Genomic DNA, 12,450 nt, shown 5'->3' with positions numbered 1-12,450 from the left:
TTTAGTTATTTGGTTGTGTAATCCACTAAAAGTTTCACAGGCAAGCAAAACAGCTCGGCAATATCGAAAGAGGAATAAGAATAAAAATAACTTTATTCAGCCTAATCACACCTGTATGTTATCTATTTCCTTTCGGCAAGGGTCGCCGCTGTGTTGGATAAATCGTGATAAAATTGAGCTCAAGCAAGGTATAGAAATATGAAAGTTTTGGACTATTATGCATTATGCATTCAGTACAGTTGAGTATATGATTACTGCAATCACTCCGAGGTCCAATAATATTGCTGTTGCAAATCCAATACTGTACGATTTATCATTCAGTTCTACGGTCTTAGACAACTCCGTCAAAATATGACACGCAGTACTCCAGGTTAGCACAGACTTCTAAACTGTCACTGGATTTAAATCTTCTCGATCATTGTTAGTAGCTGTGACAGTGAATCTTAGTAGTGGTTCGTCTAACGGCTACACGAAAGTCTCGGAGTCGCTAGCAGTAGAGGATTGGGTTCAAAGAGGAGTTTAAAAATATAAGAGTCTGGGCGAATTCTGTTGCCAAGGCTGTGAGGGCAGTGGTTTTGTAGCCGTCTCTGAGAATAAGGAAGACAAAATATTGAATATAGCCAGAAGCATATCACCTATACGCTTCTGATATAGCAGAATGAGTGACTCCGGCAAACGTAAAACATATTCAAAGCTGACTTGGTTTGCTGCAAGATTGTGTGCTTTTCTTGGCCCAGTTGTTTGGAAATTTTCTTACGATGAAATCGAGCAATCGTGAAGATTTCAACATAGATTACAACGGTAATAAAAAGGCAGGTGGCTAAGACGAGAAGTGCTGCGAAAAAATGTAATGCTTGGCTTCCACAGGAGAGTTGATGCTACCAAGACTGCGATGATCCACAAACTCCCAAGAAGTCGAAATGTTCGACGCGTTGTCATCAATTCGCGGTACCGTAAATGAAGATGGAGAGCGAGATATCTGTCGATACCTACCGCTGTCGTGGTGAGAAAAGAAACACCACAGAACAAATTTGAAATGACGTTAAACACTTCCATGGTTGCCAGCCATGCTTGTGGGTGATTATTGAGATAACACGACTGGTAGATGATGTAAAAAGGTTGCTCGGTTATTCCAACACCAAAATCGCAGAAAGCAAGCCCAAACAGCAAGAAATTGGAAAGTGAATGCAATAAGGCTGGACTGTTCCACACTGAGTAAAGGTTAATAAATAACTAGCCTATTGCCTATAATCGCTGTGATGGATAAGGGTGCGTTTAATACACAGTTAACAGAAAGAGGTACGACAAGGTCTCTGTGATGCTGTCTGAGGTGATCTAATCTCCAACAATCGCTGTTGCTATTCTCCTTCAAAGAGGAATTAGAGATGCTCGTTGTTAAGGCCATCGAATAGCGAATAGACGAGTAGTTCAAACAAGGTGTGTGTTGATTGCCTATTTAATCATTGGCGTCTGAAAGGTGGTCGCATTAGTTTTACATGGCAGAATGTATGGTTAATTAAAAGTGATTTCTTATTTCCTTTCCGAGTGTCAATAGCAAACATGTATGGGAAACTTGAAATGTGTTATGTACTTAATCTCGCTCGGGTTTTTTATGTATATTTCTTTATGTATATTTTTTTCTTTTTTTTTTGTATAAATCTTTTTTTTTGTTCCATTTTCTTCTGTATACAACTAGTGTCTTATAATTTGTTAACAACTTTGTTCTTGAATACCGAATTATATTTTTAGTTCAGAAAGTTCGAAAACAACCATAGCCTATTATGCCGCATAGATATATTCATAAGTTAAAGTCTCATTACTCCAGAGGCCAATGAGGTAGTATTGACATAATAACAAGCAATGGTAAACACATGCAATTATAAAGTGACTTGGGTGAAAACTATTATATTTAGACTGCGACTCCCACATTACTCAAGCTGTCACTTCTTGAAGTGGCTTTCAGATGTAAAAAAATAACCTGTGAGAATTGCATTTATCACCCTATGATAGTTTACAAGAAATTTTTCGATTAAAATCACCGACAAGAAAAGTTCAATATCATGCAAACTACTGCATAATGGAAAACGCCGCGCCTGGTGCGGTTGTATGGAATACATTAACGAATTTGTGTCTCATTCGTTTTACTACTCGACGAATTTGATTTATTGGAAATTTAAATTGAATTTAGAATGGTAATTTGTACATAAATGCTATTAGCTCAGCCTTGTAAGAGGCTAAAATTAAACTCAGTGTGGACTGTCAATTCGCTTTTTGTGAAAACAGTCTCGGAAGTCTGTGTTTAATTTATATTTTAATCCGCAATCTGCTCTTAAGACATAAATGATGGCCAGTTGTAGTTCACAAACTAATATGCCCTAGCCAGTTTGTCGAACCATACTCTCGAGTTAATAAACAATGCACTGGCCATGAAAGGGTAACAGCAACAAAAACAACAATAACCACAGCAACCGCATACATTTGTCACTGTCAGAAAGGCTGAGTATTTATTGAACATCTCTCCTGTCTTTGGGAACGGTGTTCTTGATTTAAGCATGCGCTTTCTGAACCTCAAACTCGATCACAAACTTTTGACAATATCTCAGAAATGCGAGGATGAGAAGAGATGAACAAAGATTATTGAACGCGATGAACTAGAATTAAATCTACTGACAAAAACGTTAAAACTGAGCACATCTCAAAACATTATAAATCAGGCATTAACTTGAAAGGCCACGTACTAGGGCTTATCTCCAGACTTGCTCTCAAACTATAAAACCTCTCTAGACTGGGGAAAGGGGGAAGGTGCAAGCGCTGACTGGGCGACGTTATCAGCAGCTTATCAGGGTATAATTTACAATTATTTCAGTAGCCCTTGTTGGATATGAGATGGTAGATAGCCAACGAGGCGCGTAGCACCGATTTGACTACAATCTCATATCCAACAAGCGCAGGTGGAATAATTGTTTATTAAAAACGCCTCCAAAACATAGAAAACCAAATAAAATAAAAATGAAAAACGCCCCAAAAAGTTATACGTACGCTTACCATTTTTGTGGAGCATGTCATAATAGCTCATATACCAAGATGGCTAAGCCAATGAAAACTTTTGAATTGCATTGTATAATGATCCAGTTTTTAATATATTTGTTTTATTTACGCATGTCATTGTGCTCGTAGCATGGCAGTCTTATTTTAACAGGAATGTTTTTTGTTGTTGTTTTTTAAATTGGAGTTTTCTTAAATTTAATTCAATTAGATTTACATTCCTAGGACTTTTTAGCTTTGTTCTATAAATTTTGATAAGTTCAGCGTCATTTGATGGTTTTCTGACGTTTTCGAAAAATCAAGTAATCGAAGATGGGTGATATCCAAGATGTAATAGTAATCCAAGATGAGTCAGTGATATCACGCGATTATCCCACGTTGTCACGTCATCAGGAAACATTTTTAGTTAAACTTATATATATTCTCTGAGTTTCATTATCATTGCTTACATATCATTAAGTCACGGAAGAGAGATATGGGTACTCCGCCCCCTCCCAAAACGAGGATTTCACTCCTGAAAGGAAAGGATCTTAGCGATCTTGTAAATGAATTAAATTTGTCAGATAAGCTCTAAAATGCCTCTAGCAAAAATCATGCTTTAATGACAGTATATATGTGAATAATATTATACTTGTTTTAATTGCGACAGTGAAAAGCAAGTTTAATGACGAAGCATTGCTAATTTGTTGAAGAATTTTTGCAACGTTTTTGACCAAGTTCTTTAAGATAGCTCTTAATTGGGAAAAAAGACTCCATAAACATTGTAGATATGCTTTAGTTTGAAGTAGATTGCATGTGTTTAATCTAGGCTTTCTATTTTTATCTTAATTGCAGAAAAAGGCTCTTTCATAAAGGACAGGAAATAATACCTTCTATTGTTTTGACAGATGAATCTAAACATCCACTGGAAATAATGAATACACAGCACTCGAAATACTTGTAAAAGTTTTAATCATTTAGATTAAGCTTATAAAAACCATGCATACTGAAAGACATATTAAATATTTTGACGGATGCGGATGTTTTAATGAGAATGTTTTGAACCAAGGTAAAACATGTCTTCAGTAAGCTTTTTACCAAATGAAAACTACACCAACAATGTTACTAGTTCAAACTCAGAATCCCAAAGCAGTGAAGAATATGTCGGAGAAAGATACGTGCCATTAATTATCAACTGCGCATTAAATGCGCCGCTGTCTCTGATTGCGATATTAGGGAATATGGTTGTTATTTACTCCATATGGAAAACTCCTTCTCTACATTCGCCGTCCAATATATTATTACTTGGGCTTGCTGTATGCGACTTCGGTGTTGGAATAACTGTGCAACCTTTCTACATCATCTATCAATCGTTTTACCTCGCAAATCATCTGCAAACATGGCTAGCAACCATGAAAGTATATAATTTCCTTTCCAATCTGGTTTGTGGTGTCTCCTTTCTTACCACGACTGCTGTAAGCGTCGACAGATATATCGCTATTCATCTTCATTTACGCTACCGCGAACTTGTCACTTTGCGCGGAATGGGTCTACTCCTTGTCGTTTTGTGGATCACTGCAGCGTTCGTCGCTTCAACCCTTATTTGGAAGCCGAGTATAACATTCTTCCTCGTTGCTTCTGTTATAGTCGTTTGCCTTTGCGGCACGTTTGGTATCTATGTCAGGATTTTCACGATTGTTAGGCAACACCAGAGAAGAATTCAAGGTCAGCAAAGTCAGAAGACACGAAATTTCGGGAACACCAAACCGTTTGCCAAATCTGCAATTGGTATGTTTTACGTCTGTTTCGTTCACTTCCTTTGTTATGTTCCCTATTTCGTTTTTCTCATTCTTCGAGATATGTACAAGACAAATACTTTCACTATACTGGCAACGGAATATGCTCAAACCTTTATTTTTCTAAACTCTTCACTGAATCCAATAGTCTACTGTTGGCGTCTTGGTGAGATTCGCACGGCAGTGAAACGCTCCCTTGCGTCACTTGGTTGCAAACGTTTCGAGAACTCTGAAGCTAGAGTTATCGCTATTGCTGAGATCAGTTTGAAGTGATTTAAAGCCTCGTAAAAGCCGTGAAGGATAGACTGGTTCTGCAAAATAGTACTCCACAAATAATAGCAATTGTAACTCGTTTTTAGGAAGTAAAGACGGTGCCAGAATGAAAAGAGACTAAAAACAAAAAGCTTAATTTGAGCAAAAAGTTTGGTAACATATTGAATCTTACGAAAGCCGAAAGCTAAGGATACATCGCAATTGCAAGAACACATTAATTAGTAAGAAGGTTAACGGACGCGAAGACAGAGATGGATCAGTTACTCCGAAGATCAAAGTTTCAGGTTATATTTTAATTCTGAGTTTGACCATAGCGATACAAGGCCCAAACATTCATCTCACAGGGAAAAGAAGACATGCTAATATTAAATGGGCCGCTTTTAAGTTTTAATGTGGCTTTTGGATCTCATCAAAATTTTTTGTAACAATTAACATTCAGACATGAGAACGTTATCATCAAATGGACTGCAGAAATAGTCATTATCATCTAGGAAACTTGATCTACAAACAGATTTGTAAGACTGAAATTTACAGAAGTATATGAGATAAGAACCATGGAGACTTGATATACCAAGCTTGAATCTTAATTAATTGATTCAGTGCGGCCAGGTGCAATATTGTTTATATGTTATAACAAATTATTGAGCCATATCATTGTTGTTGAAAATTTACGAAAATTGGTTTGGGTGCTGTATGGCGTCTATCAACAAAAACAGTATAGAATCGCCTGCTGTGACCATAAAATAGGCAGTTATTAATCGTCAATCTTTGAGAGTCTTAGACCACTTTCGACATATTAAAACTCAGCTTGGCAGCGGGGGTGTCGAGGACACAAACAAAGGAAATTGAATAACCATGTTTATTCATTTCTTTTGTTTGTGTCTTCTATGCCTCACTATCAAGATGAATTTTAATATATCGAAAGTGGCCAATTGCGCGTGTTTGTAATTTGCAATAGCAAAGCGCGTGTTTGTAATTTGCGACAGCGAAACTCAGACAAACTCAGACAAACAAAACGGAATGGTGGAAGGTTTGACGCTTTTTCAAGCGCGTAAGCAAGTGTTCCTAAAACAAGTTTTAAAACGAAAATTTGGCGTTCATTTTGCTCCTACTTCTCTCAGAACATGCTTATGTTGACTGAGTTTCGCGGGGTTCCAGTAATTTGTATTCTATTTTTAGACTTCGCGCGCTTCGTTATTACAAAACGTAGCTTACACGACTAGAGAGAACGCCACTCATTTTTTTCTTCCTTTTTTTTTAAAAATAGCATGTGTCATAATATTTGAAAAATCATATAATTTTGGTCATTGGATCAATCGGTCGGATTTTTGTCTGCACTGGTAGAGTTTTTGTTAAAATTTGGTGAACATCCACGTTTCGCTAGGGCTGTTACAGAGAAATGTAGGAAAAGAAAAGTGTCAAACGGATCATTTAACCTGGTAGCTTCTAGCTGTGAATTAAAATTAAAAAGCCTCCCTCTATTAAGCACCCTTCCGTCTCCCCCTACAAGCGCTCGAGATAAGTAAGCTTCATTCGGAGGGAGTGGGAGGTGGGCCTTGATAGAGGATTTAAGGACCACCACACCATCATTGTACAGGAACCCAATTAGAAAGTGAAGGTGAAAACTTTAGGCTAACGATTCCTTGCAAATTTAATTTGCCGAAGTAATTTTTTTTTTTATAACCTGATTAGAGGACATTCTTCGTTTCTATTACGCACGCCTCTCACTAACTTTCAAGTCAAAATTTCTTTCATGTACCAAGCGTGTAAGTTTTAAGGTTTATGTAAACATGTAGTCAACTGAAATCAATCGAGCACTGCTTTCCTTCAGCTCTGCTTGTTTTCTTTTTTGGTTTCTCTCAAGTGAAGTTTTGACTTAGAAACGTGTTTAACCAGTCAATCCTAAGATCTAGAGATGCAATGCTAATAGCGCTTTTTGTGTCGTTGCCATTGTCATGCATAAGCGAATCGTCAAGAGAAAAAGCTAAAAGCATTCTCAAAAAAATTCGTTTCAAGACTCAACTATCGGTGCATGTATTCAAAAAACTATAGTCATCAGTTGTATCCTAATCAACTTACAAAATGTTAACTATTGAATCAGAATACTTTTAAAATAAGGAATGTCAATAACAAGCTAGTTTACAGACTTCGTTAGCGTTAACAGACAGTATTTACGTTTTGTTAATGGAAAATCACTTTGGCGATGGGCATTCTTTTAGTTATCTATATTAAGAGAGATTATAATCTCTTGTCTATATATAGCCTTCAATTAATTGCAAAATTGCTAGAGCAAATTAAACATCATTAATTATTGCCTATATCAAGAGATATTTTAATCTCTTGTCTATTATATAACCTTCAGTTAATTGCAAAATTGCTCGAGCAAATTAAACATCGTTAATTAATTATTGTCTATATCAAGAGAGATTATAATCTCTTGTCTATATATAACCTTCAGTTAATTGCAAAATTGCTAGAGCAAATTAAACATCATTGATTAGTATTGGTAAACCCAGCCGTTGTTTGAAAATTTATTTGGTCCAGATAGTTTCCTCTGACATAATGCATTCAATTCACTCTTCAACAACTCTGGATTCTCAACTCGTTGACTCAAAAAATATTCTGTCTCATTCTATCTCGTCATCACCGCCTCACGGGATCCCATGAAATAGCTAGACGTATGCGAATAACCAGCATTTACAGCCGTATGTGACAGTCTTGTCACTATAATGGATTACCCGGCTTAGGGTGGACATGTAATCCCTTCGTGCAGTTTGATGACTCTATAGAATTCCGATAAAATTTCAACTTGCAGTCAACTCTCTTTTAATTTTTCAATTTTCCTTCAATTTGCATTGATCTCCGACCGGCTAGAGAAAATAGCGAATCCTTCATCGTACACGAAGATTACATGAGTTGTCTCGCATGTCTGAGAACTATAGTTTAAATGGTCGCCCCCATTATATTTCGATTTATTCCTTTGCTTGAAAAGAGTCCTCGTTCCAATATAAAAAAAAAAATAGGTCTGAAATGCGTGTATGTTTCTGGTACTCCTGAGATCAGCTTAACTGAAATGCCTTTCCACCCTCCAGCTAATTTAAGGGTGGATTTGCTCTTGTCGAGAGCAAAGTACATAACCGATGATAAAGTCGTAAAATAATGAATGCGTACTTCCAAAATGGCGAGATATGACGTCATTGTCACAACCAAGTTCACTGAGGTTCCCCTACTTTACCAGCTACCTGATGTAGAAGAGCAAAACTTGCCGTAGAGTATTAACGCCCATATATACTCATGATGGATTCATTTTCCAGATTAGGATTTACGAGTCCGCATTTGGTGCAGTGGCAAAGAAGATCATTCGTGAACAATTGATTTCATTAACGAGAAATGAATGTGAGAAAGTTTGGAAAAAAACGCAAATCTCAGGGAAATAACTTCGATAGCTTTTTGCCTACGCTCCGGCCGTAACGGTCGTCGCCTCTTTCTCTGGTGGTTTGAAAATGTTGAAAAAATACGTGTGCCCACTTTCAAAACAAAACGTACTTACGGGTCTGCCTGTCTGCCAGTGTCCGAGTCACCCTGGACGCAATCACGGGAATTGTAACTTTCCGTAATAGGACTTTCTATTGACTTAAAGGAGCTACGTCACTTTTTGCGCATATTGAAAAGTTTAGCCTCAATTTTCCAATTCGTCGTTTGTAATCCGTTTTAATCTTCGCCATCCTTAGCCATCCTTGTTCCTTCATGGTTTATCATTATCTCTTTGGTGTTTTTCTATCTTATTAAACTGTTATTCTCAGGTTTCCTACCATTTAAAGGTAATGTTGCATGTGGCCAAAATAACTCAAAATATCGTGACTGAGCTCCTTTAAATTAACGGTTGTGATGAAAGATAAACAGGAAAATATTTCGAATTCACCAGGGATTTCCAAGTGAGAATCACGTTAATAAATCTCGAACACTGTTATGAATTCGTATTTGTGCCTGCCGTGATGTAACGTCTTAGCTAAAGGATCGTTTAGAGGTATCACAACTGGAAATTTGACGTCAGGGATTCTCATGTCTGACGAATATCAGATTTATGAGAACAGAAATGTGTCTATCGTAAGGATAGGCGAGGGGTCGGGTCGGGCAATGCTTCTGTCTTTTAGATTGTCAGTTAATTTCGTTCCTTAAGGGGGTGGGGTGGGTTGCAGCTTAACACTTACCCATTTGATTTCATTTTTGCAAGCCTTTAACATTTTTACTCAGTTGTACAGTCACTAACTAAAGAGATGTAAATTGAGAAATGGTGTATTTATTCGTGTGATTCGTTCGTATTTTAGTCTGATAGCTAAATGTATATTGTTTGTCTTCGTAGATTTTTCACTTAAGAATAATTCAGTTCTTTTTGAAAATAAAATGTCCTTGAATGTGGTCAATGGCTGAATTTAATCATGCACTTCGAATTCTTTGAGGGTCTCTACACTGGTAGCATGTCTGACATTATTAAAAGTTATACTTTTCGATGACAACTCTCGCGAGTTTTTGTTTACGTTTTTTGTTTTGTTTCATGTAAGTCATCACAACATGTAACATTTCGCAAGTACTTATATGAAGTAAATTCAAAGTTTCATGTCAACCGCCATTATGGATGCGAAGCTTTATGCTTCGTTCTTCCTAATATTACTTGATGAAACAACTTCGCAGCAGCAAAAATCAATGAAGCTGTTGGAAAAAGAATTTTAAAGGCCTCAAAGATAAGATATGTAGTTTGTAACCAATAACAGCGATTCGCATTCCATCGAGTGAGACACATAAACATTAGGGTGCTGAGACTGCGCAGTACGGATCGGAAATCACCTTTAAAGTTTACAGAGTATAAATTTTTCTTATATAAAATGTCTCTCACTGCCTATGTTTTTCAAAGTTTCAATTGTTCAAACCCAAGACCAAAGGGCAAAGAAACAAACCAAAAAAAACAAAAACAAAAACAAACCAACAAACAAAAGCAAAAAAAAAAAAAAAAAAAAAAAAAAAAAAAAAAAAAAACAGAAAACCTCACCGGAAATGTACAAAAATGAAATCAAAGTTCTCGCTAATCCTGGGTTAGCTTAATCAGGGGCTTTGAACAACACGGGCCTAAAGTCGATTTTTCTTTACATTTAAATGGTTTGATTCATATTAAGTCCTTCAGCTCAAAATCAAACATCAGACTCTAAATAAACAAAAGTTCATTAACAGTAAAATGAAGTGGACTTAAGTCGATTAGCATAGAAGAGACATAGAAAGACTGCAGAAGAGTCGCAAGTTACTGTCACCTCCATGTTTGTCGTGTGTCTCGTTATGAAATAGCCACGTTGTGCAAGGAGTAACGACAAAAACAAAAGAACAACAACAACAACAAAAACACAATTAACTATTGTCTTTCACGCTGAGCGTCGTGTCCGTTGCCTGATGGTTTTTAATAGGAACGTCCTGTCACACTGTTGTGCTGGTAGTTAATGCTTTAAATAGGAAACGTTAGTGTGTCTCCAAATATATGCCGAGGAGTACTTTCACGGTATCTTTGTGTGATGCTGTTTGTTTTTAATAATCGGCTTTGGGAAATAAAATCTATATGGGATTTTCTTTTGAAATTTGAACATTAGCGTTAAGCCATGCTAAGAGTTCGAGAACTTGATAGTGTTAGCAAACTGAGGTAAAAGTGGCAAGATGATATGTATTTGGGCACTGTTTATTTTTATTTAGAAATGTCTGTACGCCCAGCGAAGGGGCTAAAAATTCTAACATACATGCTACTCTACTTCCGAGAAACTGATCATGCATATCTAGATAAAAATTCTCTACGTTCTCATAGCCAGATCATCGCTTGTCTGCTTCAATACAGCGTTGCTAAGGTAACTAAAGAATCAGAGCTAAGCGACCCTCATTTGCATCGCATCAAACGGTTGCTAGTTGTGTTTCTCGAGTTAACATTCTCTAGTCTTGTACTGTAAATGGGACAATTCCTTTAAAGCAAAGTTTAGCCTCTGCAAATCATTCTAGTAGGCTTTTTCGTATACCTGAATATTCTAAGTACAATATACCCGTGTGTAAAGCGTTGGCCTTAATTAGTGTTCATGACACTTGAGTATTTGTTAATAGTTTTAAAAGTTAATACGATTTTAAGTAATTAGCTTCAACCATAGCACTCTAGCGACAAACGCACCGAAAGTCTGGCCCTAAGCCAGCCCCTTGATTTTGGTACCCCGGTATCTGCCTACAACTATACATAAACTTTACATGTGACTACTTTTAGCTAACCGAACTCCAAAGGTAACGTGCGCGCTATTACAACTTGAACGGCACGATTCAACTATTTCCGGTTTGACTTTCACAAGCCATAATTAAAATTACATCAGCACAAAGGAGTTTGAGCTTTATATTTAATTTTGTTTGACATTTCCCTTGAAATTTCCTGTTTAGCTTTTGGTAATCACTGAATAGGGTCAAATGGCAAGCTAGAAGAATGCACTTCATAAATGAGTTATTACAGCGATAATTGTCATCTTTCTTCTGAGCTAACAAGATGAATTAAAACAGATCTATAGCTGACGCAAGTCGGGATTAAGGTGGCACACTTTTTCGTCGGATTTATCCTTCCGCAATGAGTTTTAATGAAGCCCGTCGACGAGAATTAGATGACCCTTTCTAAGTAAATAAATGTCGTTGGGTTGTTTCAGGTTGAAATGCACAAGACGTACGAGATACTGTTGACGTTACTTAAGTATTATGCGTTAAAAGCAAGCTCAGCACCTTGGCATAACTTTCTTTTTGGACAACAAAGGTGATAAATGGGACCACCGAACATCACAATGGAGTGGAACCAATCATAAAATGAACAGATATTAGGGTCAATTAACACTGCTTAAACCACAAATAGATTCCAAATTAATTCTTGCCAACAGCTTTTGTCTACCAAAACGTGTTTGTGTCACTGCAGCAAATAAACTTTTCAATTTTGTGCCCAGCATCAAATCGAAAGTGTGATTGGTTTTCTGACCTATTGATTTAGTCTTATCTACAAGTCTTCAATCATTCTCGAGAACATTCTCAAAGAACCAGCCTCATCATCGTGATAGCCATTTATACGTGTTAATCTTAAACCTACACGATCACTATTGTTTTCCTTATAAAGTTCTAAATATCGTAGTTGGTCATCTATCTATGATAAAAATTACACGACCACTATTTTGCGAATGAAGTGCACTTCGACATTAATTCGTCAACAACTCGTTGAGCTGGAGTAAAAACATGTCTTACACTTTGCAGATACATAAGAGGCTGCCACAAATTGGACAGTTTATCGCTTCTTCCTTCCAAAATCCTATCA

The 12,450-nt window shown here is 36.8% G+C and overlaps 1 protein-coding gene and 1 pseudogene across 1 annotated transcript; one reads left to right on the top strand and one right to left on the bottom strand.

Moving 5' to 3' along the window:
- Nucleotides 1–421: 421 nt before the first annotated feature.
- On the bottom strand, nt 422–1,505 carry LOC145467893 (histamine H2 receptor-like; annotated as a pseudogene).
- Nucleotides 1,506–4,058: 2,553 nt separating this feature from the next.
- LOC145477917 (melanocortin receptor 4-like) lies at nt 4,059–5,564 on the top strand. The gene has a single exon (XM_081455794.1). It carries the CDS (start codon nt 4,101–4,103, stop codon nt 5,091–5,093), a length of 993 nt encoding a protein of 330 aa, XP_081311920.1. The 5' UTR covers nt 4,059–4,100; the 3' UTR covers nt 5,094–5,564.
- The last annotated feature ends 6,886 nt before the right edge of the window (nt 5,565–12,450 follow it).

The sequence above is a fragment of the Orbicella franksi genome, chromosome 2 (genome assembly GCF_964199315.1).
Source record: "Orbicella franksi chromosome 2, jaOrbFran1.1, whole genome shotgun sequence".
Classification (NCBI taxonomy): domain Eukaryota; kingdom Metazoa; phylum Cnidaria; class Anthozoa; order Scleractinia; family Merulinidae; genus Orbicella; species Orbicella franksi.
The sequence above is the reverse complement of the archived record's forward strand: the minus strand, read 5'-3'. Positions and strand labels throughout refer to the sequence as shown.

Coding starts and splice junctions, on each gene's coding strand:
- LOC145477917 (XM_081455794.1), top strand. CDS start 4,101: ATGTCTTCAGTAAGCTTTTTACCAAATGAAAACTACACCAACAATGTT.